We start from the raw sequence: 24106 nt of genomic DNA, 5'->3' as shown, positions 1-24106 counted from the left end.
TTTTCGTTAAAAAACATCTTTTGTGGCTGTAATGGAGCTGAGTGAGATACTGAGTCCGTGTTCTTTCAAATTAAACGAAGTTGTATTTTCTCTTCATGGCTCCTTTAAGCAACACCACACTTTGTAAAGCTCCCAATGAAATAATTATTTTGCTCAGATTAAGTGGCAGTCCCAGTGCCAACTGGCCGCCGTTAGAAGGGTTTTACGGCGATAGCCCTATACGTCTGATCAGTACAAAAATTTGGCGTCGATGACCACCCTCAGCAGATGATGCCAAAGAGCCCTGCAAAGCGCATAATGCGTGGAATGAACCCATGGCATCACGCGAGAAAGTCCGGTGCATCTTCTCCACAGAGAACGCTGTTTCTAAAAGAAGTGAGGTAAAGGGAAAGTGACTTCGTTTATAACAAAGTAAATGAAATGAAATATAGAAATTTTGAATATCCACTAGCTCATTCGGATAACTTCTTCAGTCCTTCCTGAGAACTTCTTCGGGCTGTGTGTAGCCACTTTGTAGGGGTGAGCCGGCGATCACTTCTCGGATTGCGGAAACAGCTGACGGTGGGGCGATGTAGTGGACGGGAGGAAAGCCGGTGCCGTTGAAACCGCAAGCGAAGCTCAGTGTGTACGCTCCCAAGTTGTCCATTAGGAGCCACTCGTCGACGCGCACATCGAAGAAAGGCTTCCTGGCTTCGATGCAATCCAGCGGGTTACACGTCCCGCCCCACAGCGTGGTAAGCACGTCTCGAGGTCTTTCGAGGGGCTCCTGCGGGTATTTGAAGGAATTCATTATAAACGATAAAAAAAATCTTGCCAAGCACGGCATCAGTTGAGAGAGAGCGGTCGACGTACACCCGTTTCTGATATATGTATGCAATTTTGGCAAACTGCCCGCACGTGGTTATTTGAGGGGACTTTGAAAATTATTTCAGCGTCACTTCGCATAAAACAGAAGGTCCCTGGTTCTATAATACACAATCAGCCACAGCACCGGTTCTCGCTTAGTCGTGGCTACTAAGTACGTGTCTCCACTGCTGTCTTCCGCCTCTCTGCGGATATTAAACTCAATGGTTCTACCTTCATATCTGCTTCACTGCACTGTCCGGACTTCACGACTGATCAAGTCACCAGAAATGACGTCATAACTACCAGTGGCGTCATTTACGCCTTTGTTCTGACGTCTGCTGTTAAAACTATGCCCCTCCGCCGCGGCCTTAGCTACTCGGAAATACTGGTTTAGGCCTGTTGGTAGGCCATTGCAAAATTTGGTAGCTCTGACACAGAGAAAGACGAAACACGTGGTTATTCACAAGCCGCTATAGGTAGTGTCCTGTGTGTGCCAACCGGCTTCGTCCGTGACAGTGTTAGTAGTACCAAAATTTTGCAATAACCTTACCCAGCCCCTTTATCCATGCCTGAAACTCTCGTGTCTGTGACCTTGCAGTGCACCTTGCTATGCAGTCCTGATTTCTACAGTTACTATAGTCCTAATCATCAACTCGCTGGAATCACTTGCTGTGAAGGTCCCTTCCGGATACGGATGCATGAAACAGGTGTACTTACAGACTATATGAGAATTTGTGTTAACGTATATTCAGGGCTTTGCGATAAAATCAACTTTCACTACAAAGTGCACCTGTCACCAATGAGTTACCGGTTTTTGCTGACAGACGATGCCGAAGACCCACAAAGTTCTGGAACCCTGTTGGTTGCGCCCTTTAGCTAAAGAATATTGGCTATAAAATTAGGATAGTGAAAATAACTGCAGAAAAAGGCCGCCAGGAGGCCGCCAAAAAGTCAAACCACGTTTCGAATAAGACAAAGCGTCTTATTTCTATGGTCCTCAGCGTCTTGTGTGGTAGCCCGTAGGACAGAACTGCAGCTGCATTTTCAGCCGAAGGGTTTAATACCTTTGTTTGAAGAATATTCCTTCAGAAATTATGGTACAAGAAACAGGTGTAATAATAGTAAGGGTGATCAGTATTGGCTGAATTCGTTTTTTTTTTACTACATTCCCTGTTACAACTAAGCTCCCATAGTTCCGGATGGCCAAGCGTTCCGCAGCGGATCGCATGGCGCCACTCCAAAAACCAAATGTCTCAAGCATAGCAGGGATAATGTATATCAAAACTAAGGCAGTAATATAAACGCACTTGATGGATACTAAAGTAATTGACAGAATGAAAACTGTAAAATTAAAAAGAAACAAATGTAGAGAAACGCAGGAACTACGATCCACAAGTCTACCAATCGCCCGTGAAAAACCAACATAGCAACATAAGAACGAGTAGCACTTCCGTATGCGCTTTTTAAGCAAAGAAAACGTTTCAAGGTTCCAAAACGTTCCAAGCGCTGAAACGTTTGTTGGAAGAGAATATCGGTTGCATTCATGTCTAGTTTTTGTTTTGTTCGTTTCGTGGTAAGGTAAACCTCTCAGCACAAGCATACGTAGCTAAAATATAACTTCTTGTGCGTGTTGGCTATTGTGGCCGCCAGCACTGACAGGCGAAGACCAGCGACAAATCATGCGATAGAGATGCACAGCGGGATAGAGCTTATCAATATACAAGGCACAATGCGATAGTACAATATAGAGCTCTTCCGTCTACCTCCAGGGGCCAGATCCGGACGTCCGAGTACTCGTACAAATGCCGAGAGATGCAGTTGTCCCGGCTTTCGTTTAAGAACACGTCCTGGTGTACCTGAGGAAGGCCTAAAATGCAGAGGACAACACCATTTGCAATTCCTGTGGGGACCATTTATGACAATCAATGTTCACAATTGGTGGCAGGGTGGCTTCAAACATGCGCTCGGATATCCCGATGCCTGCCTGATTCGTTGCACCGGGTTCTGAGTGGAACGAAAACTAACCCATCATGACAAGTAAGTGAAACTATGCGTAATGATACAGTCATCTTATTAGCCAAAAGCAGTTTGATCTTTATAGGATAGCTACATTATATTCAAAGGTACACAGCAATCGGGAAAAGGCAGATCTTGTCACCTTAGGAATGGTGCCATGTGTACCCAACTAGCCCAAAGTTAAGCTTTAGCAGATCTTGTCACAAAGCGTGTCTTCCTGAGGGGCAACGACAGCAAGAAATACCTAGCGAGTCATTATGCCTTCACTGTAAAAATTACCGCACGGGCGGTATAGTGGTTTGTCATGGGATTCACCGATATCTCACCTGATGCACACATATCTTGACCTATTTGGTAACCATAAAAGAGATTTTAGCGGAAATACATAGAATAAAACACCGACGGGGACAGAGACACGTACACATGCACGCATGCTTACACACACGCGCACACACGAGCACACACGCGCACGCACGCACACACACGCTCGCACACGCTCGCACACACACACACACACATGTGCGCACGCATGCATGCACGCGCACACACACACACACCCACACGCACGCACGCACACACACACGCGCGCACACACACACAGACGCGTATGCGCACGTACAGGCACACACGCACGCACACACAAAGAGTTAGAGAGAGAGAGAGAGAGAGAGAGAGAGAGAGAGAGAGAGAGAGAGAGAGAGAGAGAGAGAGAGAGAGAGAAGCGCGGGCGCGCAAATAAGCCGCAAACTCTGAATATTACTTAGCCTGCTAAGCAATTACTGTGCAGACAATTTGTATATCACTTCTCAATGTAACCTAACGTTAACATCGTAAATGAATATTCTCCCCTTCATTAACACAAATTAGCGCATAACTGATAGATCCGGAGGTATGTAAAGCTGCATGCATAAAATTGTGCACCCACCGTCCACAAGAACCTGCCGGCGCCTCTTTCCGACGACACGTACGCCAAGTGCATAGGCAGACGACACGAAGAATTGGCCGGGCTCGGCAATGATTTGCACGCCGCTCGAAATAGGAAAGTGCCGATCGGTTGCACGTCGAATGCACTCGCAAACCTGCGAGGTGACCAGCCGCGTCAACGGCAGCAAGCACAAGAATTATTTAGGCAGGGTCTAGCGTGTTCTCTGAAGACTGTTGGCTTCGATATTTCATGGTTGCTGCTAGTTTGGACCAGCGTCATTCTCATGCAACAAAAAACACTATAACATGCCCGTACATGTACTGAACAACACATGAACCCCTTCCGTACTTGCACATGATTAAAATTTAAATAACAGTGACGGCGTCAGAAAATGCGCTTGATGTACACAAGCAGATGAAAAAATAGTGAAACTGGGGACAATCCAAGCGAGGTCCACAATCATATAAACATTTGGGGATGGCTTATATGGGTTCGAACTTCACTCAGGGCGGACAAAACCTACAATAGAAAAATCACAAGCAATGCTAAGTACATCGTCGAGCAACACGGCGACGACCCGAGAACGAGATGCGTCGACGCGGCGGACTACGGCCAAGGCAGATTCGTTGCGGTCACGATCAACACAAGAACGGGAAAGTGCGTGAACGCCACGGAGGCCGAGGAAATCGCCCTAGCAATAACCGAAGCCGACTGCGACACGATACTGAGCGACAACAAAGAAGCCGTCCGAAACCTGGCGAACGGATGCGAAAGCAGCAAAGCAATCAAGATCAAGAGGTCGGATACCAGAGGAAACTCCAGGGTGGAAGTCAGGTGAATTCCGGCGCACGCTGGCGAATGCTCGTCCCACGCGCAGAACCACAACGATACGGCCCACAGGGAGGCACGCGCGCTGCAGAAGGACTGTCAATTGGGCTAGTTGGTACTTGTTCACGAGGGGAAAAAATCAGCGCAAAGACGGGGCACACAGGGCTCGGGAAACTCGAAGTTAGCTAAGTGGGGGATTCTGAAGTCGTGCCTTCAACCTGACCTGGAAAAGTCCTGCTTCCACACGGTTTGTGAAAGCTTCGTTCTGCAAACGCAGAGACTTGAAGCGACCTGTTAACCAGACAGGGAACTGGTAGGCGTCAGTCAGGTGCTAAAGAAATAGGTGAAAACTAATGGAGAACCAGTGTAGAAGGGCCAGGATGAGGCTAAACGAAAAAAGTACGCGGTAATCCCTTATGTCCACCAGCTATCACATAGGTTAAGGAGTGTCGCTAACAAGTATGGTGTTGCTGCGGTATTCTCAGCCCCGAATAAACTTTCTCGTGTCTTCCCCGCAATTGAGAAAAAAGCGAAGGCGCAGAACCGTAGGCGGGGAGGGTGCTAGGAGTACCACAACGTGTCCTTTGAACAGTGCCGGCTGGGGGTTGGTTACTGCCTACCCTTATTGTGTGGTTCGATGTATGTGGGCCAGACTGGTCGATGCCTCAACACACGCCTGCGCGAGCACAGCAACAAACTAAAGGCTGATAACGGTGCACATCTAACCGCGCACTGTGGCAAGTGCAAATGCAACCCCGGCTTTGAAGATACTCAGGTGTTGTATCGACGCAAAAATCGGCTCACCCGCGAGGTTGTGTAGGCGTTTCATATTATGGAAAACAGCAGATGCATTAGCAAACCCTCTATCAGACTTGCTGATAAGGAGGTGACCTGCTGATAAGGAGGCGACCAAAGGGAGAGCCCGAGGTTACGGCGAAGCACTACAGAACGGGCCACAGTCCAAAAGAGAATACCCCCTGCCCCATCGGGCACTGAGCGGCGAACGATTCTCAGACGACGATTCTCAGAGGCGGCGTAAGCACACCGAAGAGGGAGAATGCCGACAAGTACGCCCAGGTGGAGCGCATCGTCATCAACGGGATGGTCCACGAGGTGAGCGCGTACGAATCGGCGCCCCACGGTACAGTCAAGGGAGTTATACGGGGCATCCCGCTAACGGACACCGCCCAAGAAATACAAGAGCTGGTGGTCCACGAGCACAACCCGACGGCACTTCAGGCGAGCCGGATTGGCAAGACCAAGTCCGTCGTAATCACCTTCACGGGGCCCAAAGTCCCAAACTACGTCCGCTACGGCAACCTGCTGATGTAGTGCTCGTTACACCGCAAGCAGATAGACGTCTGCTACCAGTGCGGCCGCGTCGATCATCGCATGGACGTGTGCCCCAGTCCCCAAAACCGCATATGCCGGGGATGCGGCATCGCCAACCCGGACGCAGAGCACACCTGCATCCCCACGTGCGGCCTGTGCGGCGGCAAGCACCTCACCGCCGACCGAGCCTGCAAGGCACGATTCAAGACACCGTACGTGGTACGACGCTGGCGCTGGGAGCGCCGCCGGGCGAAAGACGAAGAGAACCCAGGAAACAGAGGTCCTACAGGGTTACCCCAACGTAGCAGCTCTTCGCGGAGCAGCTCGAGAACACCAACCCGTGAGGGCGAACACCAGAGCCGCCAACGTTCCCGGTCCCGAGACGCCCCAAAGGGGGCTGGCCGGACGCCATCGGCCGGCCCCCGGGGCCGCCGCTGGGAGACGGTGGCTAGATGCGGCAGCCGGAGCAGGAGCGGGCGACGGCAGGAGTCCCGTTCGAGATCCAGGTCCAGGTCGAGAGCCCGGGGCGGATCAAGTCGACGGAGGAACGCCGAAAAAAAGGTGGGCTGGACCGACAGGTCTCCCGTCGCTCTCGCTAACGAGAAGGAGTTTCCTCCTCTCAAGCCCCCTCCCTCCCCTCCCCCCGCAACCATGAATCAAAACACCGAGACTCGGAAAGAGTGCGGCGAGTGCGCAGAACTCAAAAAGCCCATAGAAAAGCAAAACACTCAGATCCAATTGCAGAACATGCAAATCACGGCACTGATGGAGAAAATGGATGCGCTAGCTAGCGGTAGGGCCGCGGCTCGGGCAGTCGAACCAAACGAAGCGTCCGGGGACGCTAACGCAAATCGCAAAGTGCCACGAAGGGACCCACCCTCGTCTAGTGTCGCGCCAGGAGAGGCGAGCCCGTCCACGTCGGCGCAGACGAACCAAGAGGAGATGGACGCCGAAACCTCGAGGCGCGAGGAGACGGTGACGCCACAGTGTAGTCTGAAACAGCAACCGCCGCAAGGGGGCGACATGTCAGCGATCCTAGCGGCCATCAATCAAATTACGGAACAGTACGGCGGCATTCGAGCTGAACTGCAAGCTATGGAAACCCAGGTGAAGGGCATGTCAATCAAGCAAGAGCGGCAAGCCGCCAAGGTGGCCGCAATGACCGCAAAGAGCCGATTTTCGGCCTTGAAAAAGGGTCGCACCTGTAGAATCAAGGAGACGGTTGCGAGCAGACGCGGCCGCGTAACTACTTCGGACGAAGATGAGCCCAAACCGTAAGAAGAGATCATGCGGGGGGGAGACAACGTTAATTTATCAATGGAACTGCCGGGGCATCCGCAACAAGGCTGCCGAACTTCAACTACACATTGACGGCCTTGACCAGAAGCCGGACGTGATTGCGTTACAGGAGACGCACAGCAGACCCAGACTACCGGGATACGTCTCCTACATGGACCTGACGGAAGGGGGCACGGCGATCCTGGTGCGCAACAACGTGGCAGCAACCCAGCACCTCACGGCTCAAGAGGGCTGCAAGCACACCCTGGTCGAGATCCACACGAGAACCATCGGAAGCAGCAGAAACCTGTTCGTGATGAGCGCGTACTACCGACCGTCACGCAGGAAGTACGACTTTGACAAGATGGTGAGCCAGGCGAACAGTTGGCGTGGAGCAGGCCGCTCCTGATCCTCGGTGACTTCAACGCCCCGCACACCACATGGGGCTACAAATTTCAGTCCAAACACGGAAAGGCCATCGCGAAGGTGATGGAAGACCAGGAGATGGCACTCCTCAACGAGCCGGGCGTTGCGACTCGACGGGGTAACAGCGCGAGCCGCGACACCATACCGGATCTGTCATGGCTGGCGGGATCCTTAGACACTACCTGGCGCAATGAGGAGGTCGACCTCGGATCGGATCACAACATCCTCAGCATAACAATCAAGGGACCCAGCGTCCGGGCGGCCCTCGGCAAGGCCAGAATCACCGACTGGGACCGCATGCGCAAGTGGACGGAAAAAGTGGAGGAGACTCCCGAGGAAGAAGCGGAGGACACCAGCCAAAGGACATACACGGAGTGGGCGAAAGAGCAAAAAACTGCGCTCGATAAGTTCACGCAGGTAGTGACCACAACGGCACAGACACCGTTCGTCGATGCCAAACTCGCCCACATGTGGGCGGCGCGACACTCCCTCACGCGGAGGTGAAAACGCCAGAGACGCAACAAGAAGCTGGTCAAACGCATAGCGCTGCTCAACAAGCAAATCTCCGAATACGCCGCCAAGCTGTGCCGCGAAAATTGGATGAGCACCTGCGACGGAGTGCCGGGCAAGCTGTCGGCGCGAAGGACCTGGTGCCTGCTCAGACACCTGATCGACCCGCTAAGCAGAAAGTCTGCAACCAATCGCAACCACACCAAGGTGTTGAACGTCTACGGAGGAGACGGTCAGAGACTCATGGCGGATCTCGAAGCAAGGTATCTGAAGACGGAAAAGGGACAGTTCCCGATACCTGAGGAGTATGGGGGACCGGAAAATGCGAAGATGGACGAGCCCTGCATCATCACGGAGCTGCTAACGGCAATTGACGAAAGCAACAAGAACAGCGCGCCCGGCACGGACGCCATAACATACAAATTACTGAACAACATGAGCGATATAGCGATGCAGTGGCTCACGAGCTCCTAAGGCACATCAACAGAAACTGGGAACGCTCGGAGCTGCCCGCAGAGTGGAAAGAAGCCGAGGTGAGGTTCATACCTAAACCGGGCAAGCCTCTGACGATCGAGAACATGCGACCGATCTCGCCAACATCCTGCGTGGGCAAGGTAATGGAGCGCACGGTCCTCAGAAGACTCGGAGGATTCCTGGACGAGACGGGCCAGATGCCGGCGACCATTTACGGGTTCAGTCAGCACCTGAGCACGCAAGACGTCTTCGTCCAGCTGCACGAACTGGTGATCAAGAAGGCATCCAGACACGCACCACGCGGTATACTGGCACTGGACCTCAAGGGTGCCTCCGACAACGTGTCACACTCCAGCGTGCTTGAGAACTTGCGCAAGACGGGCTGCGGCTGCAGATTGTACAGTTAGGTCAAAGACTTTCTGACAAAGAGAACGGCGACCATCCGGATAGGAGAGGAACAGTCGGAGCCAATAGAACTCGGAGATAGCGGCACCCCTCAGGGATCGGTCTTGTCGCCTCTGCTCTTCAATCTGGCCCTCCTGCCACTGCCCCAGTTACTAAACAAAATCAAAGGCGTCGACCACGCGTTCTACGCCGACGAAATAACGGTGTGGACGTACCGCGCGGGGTCCGATGCCTGGGTGGAGGAAGCCTTGCAGAGAGCGGCAACGACCATCCACGAGTACGCAAAAACATGCGGCCTGAGCTGCGCCCCGCAGAAGTCGGAACTACTCATGGTGCAACCCGGCAGACCGAAGAAAGAGCCGCCGCCGAACGTGGTGGTCAGCATCGAAGGAACAGAAATCAAGCCCACGCAGCAGATCCGGATCCTAGGACTCCTGCTTAGGGACGACGGAAAGGCGTACGCAGCTTTCAACAAGATCAAGACAACGTCCGAACAAATCTTAAGCATGATCCGCAGGGTCACCAACAAGAACCGAGGCATAAAAGAAGACGACGCCCTGGCCTGGTCTAGGCGTTTATCGTGTCGTACATCACGTATTCCGCCCCGTACCTCCAGCTACAAAGGCGGACCGAGAAACGCTGAACACGACGATCAGGAAAGCGGTAAAGCTCGCCATGGGCTTGCCCGTCCACTCGTCTACGCAGAAGTTGCTGGGCATGGGCAAGCATAACACGGTGGCAGAACTGGTGGAACCCCACCTTTCCAACCAAAGAATACGGCTCAGGCGAACCGAGCACGGCCGGGCCGTTATGCGCAAGGTGGGATGGAATATCCAACCGCAACCGACGACGGAAACGCTACCCCAGGAATGGAGGGATGAAATAAAGACTAAACCGCTCCCCAGGAACATGCATCCGGGGAGAAACGACGAGAGACGCTCCGCGAGGGCCAGAACACTAGCCCGGCAGCTGGAAGAGGACCCGGAGATTTTATACGCGGACGCCTCGCTACCCAAACATGGAACCAGAGCGACGGCGGTCGTCACCACCATCGACAGACTGGTCACCAGCGCGTCAATCAGAACGACGAACCCGTCCGAAGCCGAAGAACTGGCCGTGGCCCTCGCCCTCGCACAGCCGGGAGCGAAGACAGTGGTCACGGACTCCAAAATGGCCTACGCAAGCTATCGCAAGGGAAGGGTCTCTCCTGCCGCACTAGCGCTTCTATCCAGACGCAGGCCACCGGGACGAGCCATAGATCTCGTGTGGGTGCCGGCTCACTCGCAGGTGGAAGTCAACGAACTCGCCGACCACTACGCCCGCGAACTGACCAACCGGGCCGAGGACGAGCCGGGACTACCACGCCCCGTCACGAGCTACAGAGACATTACCGAGCTATACAGGGAAGGCAGGTGTAGGTTCCCCGGACCTCACCGGCACCTCAACAGGAACCAACAGACGATCGTACGCAGACTACAGGCGGGGTCGCTGGCGCATCCCGTCCTCTTACACAAAATGTACCCGGAGGAACACGATATCAAGTGCCCGTTCTGCAAGAGCAAGGAAGGCACCCTGGCACACGTCATAGCCGAGTGCACTCACCTCAAGAACCCCCCACCACCCCCTCCCCCCAACTTCCCCAACCCCAATCCCCGAGAGCGATGGGCGACCTTGTTGTCCAGCCTCGACCTGACGACCCAACTCGCGCTGGCAGTCAGGGGCCAGGAGCTGCTGGATGCATATGGGACCCGCAAAGAAGGTTCCACCCCATTTGGTGGCTGCGTGCACTAACCACTTAATGGGCTCTATTAAAGTTGATTCTATCTCTCTCTCTCTCTCTCTCAGAGGCGGCGATTCTCAGAAAGCTACAGACGGCGTCGGTCACGTCACCGGCGGCACTACCTTGCATGTACCCAGAAGAGTACACAAGCGGCCTACGCGAGATATGCAAAAGGGGGCCGACCAACCGGTGGCACATCATGTGGGACTACGGCACCGACTCAGAAGGAGCCAGCTTCGAAGAGTGCCCGGCACGGCTACAGGAAGCCATCGAATCGAGAGGCAAGACGGAGCAAGAATGTGTCATCCAGCAGGTCTTCATCGCACTCAAAAAGCATGGATTCGGGAAAGGGGCTTGCGCCTAGTAGGGTAGCGAAGAAGATGCGACGACGGGCCGCGTCGGGACGGGGGTCCTAACAAACCCCCGCCCACTGCAGGATCGATGTGAATAAAGTCATTTCCAGCCCAGTCCAGTCCAGCCTTCTTACGCACTTACCATCCTACGTTATGTTATGGACACAGAAGTCTTAACGTGGCCTATTTTGGAACGGGTATGCTGGTACTGTAGGCACCCACGAAGCACCTTATTGCTGGTTACTCCTACGTCGCTAGGTGAGGTGAGTTGAAGCTTTCTTGTATGGGATGCAAATGAATAAGTGCCAAAGTCAAAGCAAGAATGAATGTAGTGGAGTGATCACTGAGGTTAGTACGTAACCGTTATGTTGAATAAAGACACGTAATAAAGACATTGCCTTTATTGAACCGAGAGGTTTTCATTATTTACTCGTTCCCGCTTGCATCGACGACTTTACAGTTGCACAATATGGCCTTGTGATCGCTGTGGTAGGCGGATAGCGGTCCTGCCTCGTTTTCAAGCGTCAGATCTACGCAGGAACGGTTTTGCGCTCCGCGTCGACCGTGTCGGAATGCTGCAGTCGTATAGACGGGCTTCATAACGCAACGTACCCGGGTTCGATGCGGACCACGGGACGCGTTTTTTTTTTACTCATGAGGCGCTTGTGTAAAGTTGGCTTTGCTGTAGTGCGTTTTGTAGCGCGCCAGACGCCAGCAGTAAGGCATAGAAAGCTTCGATTTAGTAATCTGATAGATTGGCCGACCATAGCTGCCACTTTGAGAGGAACGGGGAAGAAGGGTTCCGATGGTAAAATCATGTCTTTGGCATGTTCCGCTCCGCATTCTAACAGGCGACGCCCAGGCATAAAGTCAACTCTGATAAAGTAGAACTCCAATGTCCCCTCGCTATGCAAATTCACAAATGCTGGTACATTCACGCCCACTGCAGTCAGAGTGATTCGGAGTCTTTCGGCTTCACGGCCTGACCACGTGGAAAAGGCCTTGAGGGGTTTCTGTTTTTAAAGGCGATGCGAATACAAGGCCGATAGTAACAGATAACATCAAATAACAGAATGGATTAGTATATATTCTATTCACTTGCATTTTTTGTGATTTATTTAGGTGTGTAAACGATTTGCGATTAGGGAAAATGCCTCTTTTTTATATGCTCTCTACCCGACTATATCCCTCCGTCTGCAATTTCTGTCTTATGCTTCGCACCCTGTACCACCAAGTGTAAGAGTGCCAACAAACCTCTTATTTACCCCGTGCCCCCTCCCCCCTCTCGCCCCGTCCCCTCTAATGAACAGTGGAGGACTCGTCTGGCCGAGTTGACCCTAAGACTAGCGATATTTCGTGAAGAGGGCCCGGATGGCAAGCCGCAGTGCGGGAATCGCTGACTAGGGGTTCTCTGCACCTGTCCAGTGCCCTGGCATCAGCCCTTATGCTCATGAATAAAGTTTTGTTCTTCCAATCTCGCTCGTTCACGGCTTCGCTTTTCGAGAGCTTGGAATGGGGCTATCTGGAATGGGGCTATCTGGAATGGGGCTTCGCTTTTCATTCAGAGATTCCTGGCGCGGCGCTTCCTCGGTAGTCTTAGTGCATGCTTAAAGCAATTTCCAGGGTCCTGGGAATCCTCTAAGAGCAAATTTAAGCTGTAGAACAGATATGGCAGAAAGAAAAACAGGCGCGCAGATGAACACACAAATCAAGTCTCATTTAACGGCGCCAGAAACGAAAAGGGGGCGCATCAGTGAGCGCCATGGGCATGTTTTAAAAAGCCAAATCATATCCTCGCCGTCTTTGTATTTATAATTTCATTACACTTCGTCGAGAATAGCGGCGGTGGATGACCACAACAATCGAAATGCCAAAGCTCGAACCCTGGCAACTCAAGCCGGGCGCGCAACATATGTCAAACAATTTCTACGGTTGTTGGATGAGGACGGCTGTCGGTTTCCAGGTATGGTATTCCGAGAATTTTAAGTTGACGCGTTATTTGCCACATATCAGCTCCGAACAATTACGTGTTATGCGTTGCGAACACCATGAACGCCGCAGAGCCTTGTGAAACTATGAACGCAGAGTTGCGAGCAGTTCAATACTTTCCGTAGTGTTTTTACCTCTGTCGGTATTAAGTCATCCGCTACACGCGGACGGGGTCCTTCACTATTTACTAACATCGCTTTAGACTTCGTTAATTTTTCGCAAAGCAAAAACCAAAACTGAAAACAACTCTAAATGTCCAGATGCCCAGGCCCATGGAGTGACCACATGTGTGAAACCAGCAATTGCGGGATTTCGCGCTCGCTAACTAAGAAAGCGCAAACTGACAGCAACCTCTGCATTTAAACTATGGTTTGAAGCCTCGCGAGATGCATGCCAGCTCCAACTCACCCCTCTCTAGAGAGAGAGAGAGAGAAAGACTTTATTGAATTGTCCTGCGGGGGGAGGTGGGCGGGAGCCACTCAGGGCCTGCCCCCTCCTTGACGTTTCCTAAGTCGTCCCCGAGACAACGCCTTGCGGGCGTCTACGAGGTCGACGCCTAATGGTAATGGTAAATAGCGGAATTCTAAATATTTATCGCGGTATAAAAGGACAAGGGTTAAATTTCTCACTGCTTTGTTGAATTTATTTTTACAAGAGTAAGTACTGGCTTGAAGCAACTTGCGTGAGCACCCTTCACTTCACCCAGCGTTTTGTGCGGAACACCCGGCAGACCTGTCAGATTTTCATACTGTTACACATCCCAATCCGAAAGCATTTAAAATTGGGAACCGCCTTCCAAGCTATATACCATAAATGATGTCGGTAGTATGAGGAAGCCAGAGAAGGTACCATTCCACAGCTTATGGGACCAAGGACGCCAAATAAACTAAGAATACAGCTGCGCAGCAGCAACGTCCCATCCCAGCGTCGGCTGGTGGGGACGACCAGGACGGCCAGTGAGCTCACGGCTACCTCGACTGTACGAGGCCGTTCACTGGGCCGCCACCCGAAGCACATCGCTTGCTCTAAATAAATGTTCAATCTCTTTCGCAGTCCCCATACGACTTTAAAAAAACGTGGAAGCAGCAGAGTTCTGCAGAGGGTGTTGTAGAATCTTTCAACATCTAACAATTGCAACAACACTTGCGAAGCACCAGGGGAAATATTTCGACATTCATTTGAGGCATCGATGCTAATCCCAGTGGACGATTCCACCCCTCGTAGAGTACACGAGCAGACTATATTTCACTGGATCCGACTAGATTAGGATTGCGTAATATTCGCCCGCGGAGATTTAAAGACACTAAAGGCTGAGTGATTTTTTAAAACTGAAACAGTTTTGAGCTCTCTCGGCTTTTGTTCTACGAAAAACGATGCGTTGTTTGCTGAGAAATAAGCAAACAAGGCTGGTATTTCTCTGACCCGCTGCCCTTTCATTTTTTTCGTGGAGTAGCCATTGCGTCACAAAGTAGGAGCAAAGCTCTGGCAGCAGCGGTGCAGTCTAGAGCGTGAACGCTGCCAACGGTAGCTTTTACGTCCCCCGGCCATGGCCAACTACGGCAGCGTTTCTCTGGCCGAAGAGGCTGGCTTGGACGTTTATGATTTTTCATTGACGGAAGGCGAAACGCTTTCAGATGCTCGAACGGCCAGTGTGCCCACATGTACCGGTGTCTCAGACCTCATTCTGCGAGCGAAGCCGCTTTTGAGACAACAAGCGCCGTTTCGAATACCGAGTGTAGCGTCCTGGGTTAGCGACTGGCACCGTTCAGGAGGGCGCCTTCAGTGCACTTCGTCTGGCGATCATCTCCTCTCGTGTTGAGTGAACCTAGCGTGAAGTAAACACTCTCCACGGCAGCCGTGTTGAGCAGTATTGCCCGCCTGGCTCGAACACAGCAAGGCAGAGCGATGCTCACTGTATACGGATAATCAACGGCGGTTCAAGGCGAACGGAAAAGCAGAAGGGTGGTTCGTTCAGCTAACCATCCGCAGTAAGTTCATTCCACGGGTGATTATGTTCGAACCCGCAGAGGGCACTCTTTACCCATAGCCACATCTGCGCGCGAAGAAAGGGAGATTGGAAGGTCAGGCGGATCGCTTAACCACCAGCAGTGCGTCTTGTTCCTTTTTCCACTTCTAATGAAGGGACCTTACCTGCTTCCTGCCGGGTATATGGCTTGCGGAAGCTCGAGCGGTTACAGTTTTATGCTGTTTACTTCACTAATCGTGCACCAATGCTTTTCGAAAACGAAACTGAAAGCATGATAGATGAATGAATAGTGAGGGAACCGGCCTGCCTGGCCGTGTATAAAAGCTGCAGTTTGAGTTTTTTAGATACGACGAGCTCACGGAAAGCTTTGGTATACGTTTATTTAACGTTTTCAACCCATTTGGAACTGTTAATTTCAGGAAACCATCTATAGATGCTTCTCCGATGAGCTCTCCCCGTTCACGACTTTTTTGACGTCACAAACCGTAGTACCGAAAAGTGTACGGGGCATCCCCGCCTGTTCTCACGTTTCTGGCGTTTTCTGCCTTATTAACAACTGCTAGCCCCGAGAATGGAGTGTTCATATTCTAGGCACCGTAATCTATCGGTAGAGACCAGCTTGTTTTTGCCCTTAATTTTAGTGTCCCTTTAAAAAGTTCTTGGGCGCCTAGCGAAACCATCTAAAAAGCGCTGTCCTCACTGCGCAGCAATTTATAACCAGTAGTAATAGATAACTTTATATGTTCTAAATACGAATTGTAAAATTTATTTAAGGGAAGCGCCGTTTATCGCAGGCCAATGCAGCTGGTAGCGCACGATACGGCGAGCTCGGCGGCAACGCCACATCGCCAAAGCCATGTGAACGCCTATCCCGCTGCTTTTGGGAGTTTGCTTGAAAATACTCGAAGGCTCAAAATAGGGGCATTGCGTTAGCAGTTTTTGCTGCAGTGCTAACCACACTAAGCAAAGAGTTTGTTCTCCCTGAGGCCAAGCATAAATATATTCAATGTACCCCTAACGCATGCACCTTCCAGTTTTTATTTGTTTTTAACTTGGTTTAGTTTCCCACAGAAATCGAAGCCCCACCTCATAGACGTAATGTAAACTGCAAATGTAAAAAAAAAAACAAGCTCTAACCTGCTTGTATTTATTCAAGCTTCGCAGACCTCCAGGGAATCCGCCTCCGATGTTGAGCACCGTCAAGGGGTTCCCCATCTCGGCTGCCAGGTCGAAGATGGCCTTGGCCTGCTCTATGCTGCGGGCAAAGACTTCGGGATTCTTGTGTGTCACACCCACGTGAAACCTGCGAAGACGAGCAATAATTTGTGCACGGAATCGCTGCATGTTTTCGGAGAGCCACGAGTGAAAAAGCCAGTAACAGAAAATTACAAACAATAAAAATGTCGACAAATAAAGTACAATTTCTCCCATTTCTACTGATATTGAATTATGCCGCACATCTGAAAGGAGGCTTTCATGGCTTCGGTACCGCAAAAAATACATTGTGGGTGACAAAGTGAAAGAAATATTGTAGGAGGTAGCATATCGTACGGCAGATAACGGCTTCATTGAAGGCTGGTTGAAGGGTCCATGCACACAAAACACAAGTCTGGATCATTCGAAAGAAGGCCTCGTTAGAATCATACTCACACCGTTTTTAACGTAAACTTCGCTCGAATAAACTTTCTAATTAGGAAAAAGGGAATGGCCATACTCCTTACTAGCTTATTTCCGGCACTAAAACATATGACGTTTTATGCACAGCCGTGCGCGAGCTGAGACCGGCAAAAGCAAACGCAAGTTAGGCAGGGCTTATAAGCTTGCAGAAAGAGCTAGTTTCGCTCAAATGTAATGCATATTCATTTTATAGCAGTAAGAATGGTGGGGTAAACAATGAAAGTTACGTAAGTGCACGTAAACATAGAAGTACCACTGCGTGCTGCTGTTGGTGCGGCGCGCAGTATACAGTTGCACAGCAGTCCGGCGCTCTGGGCTTCTCTCATGCTACACTGGCCGATTAGCGTAAGCGACATTGTCTTACGGGAACCTGTTTGTCTGGCATAAGCCATGTTCAACGAAACGATTACTTTCTACCCTAACAAAAACAAACCAGGTGCAAGTACGGTCAAAAATAATGTAAAGGCGGACAGCGGTCGGGTTCAGTATGGCGACATCATCTAGGAGGACTGATAGCAAACGAGGCTCCGCAATCCGCTGCCGACTAAATAGCGCGCTAACTATCGCCTAAAGGTCGACCTGTCCTTGTTACGTCATGTCAGACGTCCCGAAGCACACGATTTGGCGGGAGAATCAATATTTTTGCTCATTTTATTAATTTCTCAGTAACTAAACTATCGTTTGCTGACGGACAAGCGCCAAGGCACTATAAATCACCAAGCCTTTCGAATAGAACAAACTTGTATTTTGTTTCCGTGTCCCCTTTAATGAATACTGGTTGCGGTACGTTATGCCACCTCCTAAATTATTTCTCTCACATGATTTGTCACCCACAAATGAAGCCGCTCCTTCTGCTGTTTTCCTATGTAGCGCACTCTGAAGTTGGCGCAATACATAACCTCAATCAGTCACTCTGTACTTTCACCCTGCGGCTGTGTGGTTAGAAGTAGATTTTAGCAGGTTCCCCCGTATTCGGCAGTGCGGCTCTTCCTTGTGCCTGTGAGCTCACTTGCGATTAGCTATACACATTCGCTACGGGGAGATGTGTTTATCTTTACGCACTCACAGAGAAGGATGAAAAAGCAAGACGCTCTGGTTAGAGCGATGCAGAGGCTGGTACGTTCGTCGAATGAACCGGCATGGGCTCTTTTACAGGTTCTGTATACCCTGCTGTATTTCGGTCGTTTTGCTGCTTTGGTGAGGCAAGCACATTACGTTCAGTGCATATTTATCTTTCATGGATTCGCTTGGAGCACTCAATAGAGGTTTTTTTTATTTTGAGACGGCGCCCAACCACTACGCAGCGACTGCATCGTCACTGTGAGATCCTTCTGCGAAATATTCCGCGGTGGCGCCAAGTTAAGGGCATGGAAGCGCTAGCGCTGGCGTTCTTTCTGCGATTGGTTCACGATCCCTACCGTGGTACGTTTAGAATGACGGCTTCCCGGGAGTGTCTCCCACATCCTGCCATGATTCCCTCTGATTCACTCCCATGGTATTCGGCCTGCCGAACCTATAGTCCCTAAACTACCTGCTAATAAATATCCTTAGACGTCAGCGCCTTTCGGAGTCTTCGGTTACAGGTTTTCTCATAAGGCTGAAACGTCTTCATACGAAAGAAGTCATCAATGTAAATACGATCTATACAAAATCTACGTAACCTCCCTATATTTTTTTCACATTGACCCACCCCCTATACCATGTACTCCCAAATGGACTTTCTATCAATAATTCGTCGTCTGTAATTTTTACCATTGTATCTGAACCTGCTCCGGCTTTAAAGGGGCCATGAAGACAAAATACAAGTTGGGTTTATTAGAAAGACTGCTTAGTCCCGATAACAATGATACCAATATCATCGCAATCTTCGAAAAAATAATGGAGATATTAAAGAAAACGTGTGAAGCAGTCGCGACCCCCTAGCCAATTTCCCGCAACTTTTCTATGACGTCACAGAACCTTGTTTGTGCGATTGGCGGCCGCCTAACTGACCTGTCGCGACGACACATGACTGGACGTCTGTAATGGGGCCTCTAGTTCTATTTGACCGCATCACTTGAATGCTAACGTGCACTTAACGCAATGAAAATTATGTTTTATTGTTGGCCCGTATGACGTCATTCTTGCTCATAACACGTCACTGTGGCGCAAAATTTGAAAGTTTTTAAATACTCCTTGCTTTTTTTTTGTTAAAAAAACATCTTTTGTGGCTGTAATGGAGCTGAGTGAGATACTGAATCCCAGTTCTTTCAAATTAAACGAATTTGTATTTTCTCTTCATGGCTCCTTTAAACAAGACCGATTGCAACTATTAACACTACGCTCCATTCTGTCCAACCAACAGGACGATACTCGACGAATTCATGTTGATGACGCCCCCCCCCCCCACCCGTCATTAGAGTGAATCCTCGAATTCATTCTCCAATGTGGCCTCTATAAAACTATAAAACGGTTTGATTTGTAATTAACTCACCCTGTATGGTTTAGTCAATTACGAAGTGTAGAACCTAATTTCCAATGGGACAAAATGACGTACAAACATGTTTTCGATACCTTTACTCCATAACCTGTGTCTTCCCGCCTTCCCCCGTTCCCTCCCGGCCTTATGACCACTTACTTTCGGGAAGACGTCCCTGAACCGGGCTCCGTCACCTGCGTCACGTGTGGTAGCGTGGTGTTCGAGCGGCCAGCAAAAGTTGCTGCCTTGGTGTAGACGACATAAACCCGAAGGCAAAACCTAACTGGTTTACTGCATAGCGAGAGATGGTCAGCGATGATACTCGAAAATCACCCTTCCAGAAGAGCTTGCAGCATAGCTCGAACAGAGCAACAGCGGGATCCAATCCTGTCAATCGAGTGCCTTCTGCGCTTGGAGGAGCCGCGTATTTATCGACGAAGCGCTAACAATCAAACAGCTTTTTTAGTGCTTTGCACGCGGCACGAAAATAATAGACACACACAAAAAACTCCCAAGCATTTCCCCGAGGGTGAACATGGTTAAGTGCGAATGCACGGGGTGATGCTATGAGGGGGAGTAAAGTTAAAATCCGTTGGCATTCGCCCGTGAGCGCGCGCGAGCCGACCCACGGAGGTCTGGCAGTTTATCGCTGCATATATAGGGGGGTACGCCGCGCCGAGCGCGCCGAGCCAGGTGGCTGAGAGAGGAGGCGAGCGCAAGGGGAGAGGGACAGCGGCGCACGGCAGCTGCAGCCGAGCGAAGGGGAGAGGAGAGAGTGTGACGTCACGGTGGAGAGAGAGGCGCGCGGCAGCTGCTGGGGAGAGGAGGCGCGCTGTGACGTCATACCATGACGTCACGGCGCGAGGAGCGGTGCGGGTAGCGGCGTGCACCCGCGCAGCCACGGCGAGGAGGCGGAGCGAGCGCGGTCACGTGGTGAAGTGACGTCACCGCGCCGTTGCTACCGACGCTCCTCTCCGCTCCACGCCGTTGCTAGGGAGAGGAGGACTGCGGACGCCGCCGCCACCGCCGCCGGCGGTGGAAGGTTTGGGGTCGCTTATAAAGTGCATTCGCACTTAAAAAACACTCGTTCCATAGTTTGTGAGGACCGGGGGAAGCTGCGCACGTTGAGCCTGAGAGAGGGGGAGAGTAGATCTCTGTGAGTGACGTCCGCTTTCCCGGTGCATGTCTCTGCATGAATGCCTTCTTTTTGATATTTTTAGCAGCCATGGCTTGAATCACCACCAGCGGGCACCGCACGGCCAGCGCATGTAGTAATATATTCGAGGGAGACAGGCTCTGCCACAAGGCACAGGAGCACTACACAAAACTTGCAGCACACGCGAACAGGGAAGCGGCGCGCTGAATGGTAACACCGCCTTCAATAGACATCCAGCAAATCAGATTTCGCCCTTTCTCTCTTTATGCCCATGTACGTTTTCATAAGAATAAGGGCCAATTTCCAAGGTTTTTCCACTAATAAAGCCGAATGCCGGTACTCACGCCACTCCGACCACGTTGCAACCAAGATCTCGAGCCACCTCCAAGATGTGTCTTGCCTCTGAGATAGAGCAGCCGAACTTCTGGTCAAATGGGATAGAACTGTCGTCCTCATCGCTCATGATCCGAAGCAGTAGCCTTATGAAGAAAAACATCATTTCAAAAGATACTTCTTAACATGCGCATTCAGATAATAGGATCACACCAGCCTTATTCAGTACATGTTTGTTTCTCTTTTTCGCATCACCTACAAGTTTCCGTCACAGTGAACAAGGTTGTTCCTTCTCTTCGTGAACAACCGTAGTTACGTCGCAGTCGTGTTCATTGCGCTTACATGCTACTTGAACCTTAGAAGTAATGTTCATTCTCCAGTTGTTATATCGGTTTTCGTATGTTTATGTGAATGTTGTTCAGGTTAAAATGCTAGCAGCTCGCTGAAGGGTCTACGAAGAGAATTAGCAAAATTTTTCACTTTTAAGAAAAATAGCTTTTGGTAACTGTCTCAGCCCCATCCCAGCCACGAGAGTGTTTTTTAACAAAAAAAAAAACGGAAGAAACGTTTAAAAACTTTCAAAGTTGGCGCTACATGTGAAGTATTATGGACAAGAATGACGTAGTATGGGCAAGCATTAAAGACGTAGTTACCCGCGTATTATTGCATGTTAGCATTCAAATGACACGATAAATCGAAACGGGAGGACCCACTACCATAGCCACGTAGCGTTTCTTGGCGGCGGACTAGGCAAGCGGCCTCCAATCGCACAAACAAGATTCGGTGACGTCATGAGAAATAGTGGCAAAGTGGCTGGGGAGTCACCACCATTGCATCTGTTTTCACTAATATTTTCATTATTTGTTTGAAGTTCGCGATAAAACCGTTGTTATTGTTATCGGGACCAGGCAGTATTTTTTTTTCATGAACGAAACCTGTGTTTTGTCTTCATGGACCTTAAAATTCAGCCCCGCATACTTTCAGTATGACGTCACAATGCCGTGGGCAAAGGGTTGAGCAACATTGGGAGAGGTGAACAACCTTTTTGTCTGGAATTTACTGGTGGGAAAAACTCAAAACATGGCGCAGGCTTTCATGGGTTAAGGTAGCAACATTTCCAAATCACTCGAATGTCTTTTCAACAAAAATATCGTGAATGTAGAAGACACGGTTTTAGTGAATCTGTATTACAGTAAGATGGGCTGCCCTTACCTCTCGTACATATCAACGGTGTTCAGATTTGAAAAGCGTTGCCTATAAATGAGCGGTGATCACTAAACACCCTTGCCTTGCAGGCTACACTCTTAATCTGGTTCCATATAAGTTCCAGTTAAAAAGGGTGATCCATATATTTTATGTGGATCCGAACGAAAGAATAACTGGAACGAGGCATATAGGTGGATCTTATCTGGAACCGTCAGTTTGTTTTCTTTATGTTCGTGGTTTTTATCTGGAACCGAAGAAATTGGGTCATGCGATGTCGGCGGTTCCGGTTACTGTTCCACTTATGTCCCAGTAAACGGTTGGGGAGAATGCATTTGTATATTTTTTGCTCGTGTCTGGTTCCACATAACTCGTGCATGGCAGTGAAGTATACACTCTTTCATGCATCAACTGGAACAATGAACCGCATATATATTAGGTGCTTCTTGACCCAAGATGCACGTGCGCGTTTAATATACACGCGCACACCGCACATACAATATAATGAACTTCGCCGACATCTGTGAAACTGCCTTGAAGCAGTTACTTTCATATTATGGCTAAGCTGTAGTTTTAGTGATGTCCTTTGACAGAAAACGAAATCCCACTTTTCTGTCACCGCCGTACAAAGCATTAAAAATGTCGAGAGGAGGATATCTTAGGCAAAAGAAGAAATCGCAGGAACCCATTTCCAGGTGTTCTGCGGCACCCAAACCGCTTTCGTGAACATCGTATTTTTCTAATTTGAGGCGTCAAGTACAAAATCACCACTGACTTCAATTTGAGAAGGACTAAACGTCTTCCCTTACTCCACATGCCGTTCGGGCAAAGCCATAGCTGCTATAGCGCTGAAGAATTCGTGGTGCTTTTGTGAACATCTTCATTACGAAATACTTGTTGAGGCCATTACATTTTATGCATTTCTTTACAAAGCTTCGCAGAAACGGCAGTTTTTGTTCAACACTCAGTCATCATCTCGCTGTGGTGTAGTACGCGCTCAATGGTACTTAGTCCACGTTACTTATGTTGTGATGGGGTACATACATAATGGTAACCGACTACGTCACATTTTACACCCCACACATCATGCTACGCATGCAGTTATATGCTTAGAAGTTAGTTTTTGTATTTTGTCTCGTCCCGGTTAGTAATTTTCACAAGCAAAAACGAAAGCCTCTTTGCAGGAGGAGAATGACACAAAACCCGGAGAACTAAATCTACCCCGCGGCATCTGCCTTACATTCTATATATTTATACTGAAATGACATTCTTATTTCAAATTATGCATTGCAGTATCGCGAAAATTCGCAGTGTTACCCTAATGTTGTTACTTGCCGTAGTAATTCAAGTTCACCGAATGACCTGCCTTCTCCTGCTGGTCCCCCCGTTGCTCTTTTCCTGCACTATTGGTGTTCATGAAGAAAAACTGCTGGAAAACGGGCAGATGTATTATTACTCGCTAATTAGCGAGTAATCACACTGGATTCACTATGCGGAAGTAGTTTTCTATAACGTGGGTATCAAAGAGCGTCGCAGTATATATTATTGGTATTGGAAAGACTTGTTGTCAAGAGAACGCAGTCAATAAAGAAGCGTCGTTTTGTTTTCACTGCAAAGAACGAAATAAAGCTGTCATCAAAGTGTATGCACACATACCGCACGCGCTCACGGCCCGCGGAGAGAAACAACTTTAGCCCAACTAACGTGTTAAATTGGCTAATATCTGAGCTCTTTGTTCCAGCCTCAGAGCCGCGTAGACGTCCGCTTAGACGCCTACTCCCATTTTCCGAAGCAAATATAAGCGATCAAGGGTGCCGAGCTTGTGATCTCTTCCGCGGACTGGTCACTGGCCACGGCGTGCATCCATGCCAAAGGCACGGAGGAAGAAAAAGTTGGCCGAAACGATTACGAAACGACCGCCACTTCAGTGCGGCATGCCGTGCGCATGCGTTGACAGCATGGAGGAAAGAATACAACTTATATACAAGGCAGCGCCGCTTGCGTTGATGCGTGGTATAGTGGGACGGCAACGGGTACAACGACGATGAAGGAAAAACGGGACTGCGTGAACACTTTTTACGACAGCAGCGCCCCTACGTCTCAACGTTTACGGAAGCTAGATTTTGTTCT

At 50.0% G+C, this 24106-nt stretch overlaps 1 protein-coding gene across 2 annotated transcripts in view; it reads right to left on the bottom strand.

Annotated features, from left to right (window-relative positions):
* Positions 1 to 382: 382 nt before the first annotated feature.
* Positions 383 to 24106, bottom strand: part of LOC144169884 (ornithine decarboxylase-like) — a 42031-nt gene continuing 18307 nt past the window's right edge. The window contains exons 7-11 of one of the 2 annotated variants that reach the window (XM_077699295.1): positions 20785 to 20919; positions 16287 to 16452; positions 3788 to 3941; positions 2610 to 2713; positions 383 to 766 (exon numbers count right to left, since the gene is read on the bottom strand). In XM_077699295.1, coding sequence (XP_077555421.1) covers positions 470 to 766; positions 2610 to 2713; positions 3788 to 3941; positions 16287 to 16452; positions 20785 to 20919 — 856 coding nt within the window. In that variant the 3' untranslated portion in view covers positions 383 to 469. The remainder of the gene's footprint in view (positions 767 to 2609; positions 2714 to 3787; positions 3942 to 16286; positions 16453 to 20784; positions 20920 to 24106) is intronic. The other variant, XM_077699294.1, reaches the window with a different exon arrangement.

The sequence above is a fragment of the Haemaphysalis longicornis genome, unplaced genomic scaffold (assembly GCF_048455015.1).
Source record: "Haemaphysalis longicornis isolate Haplotype H1 unplaced genomic scaffold, Haemaphysalis longicornis Haplotype H1 scaffold_2, whole genome shotgun sequence".
NCBI lineage: Eukaryota > Metazoa > Arthropoda > Arachnida > Ixodida > Ixodidae > Haemaphysalis > Haemaphysalis longicornis.
Note: the sequence above shows the minus strand (reverse complement) of the source record. Positions and strands in the feature narration are given on the sequence as shown.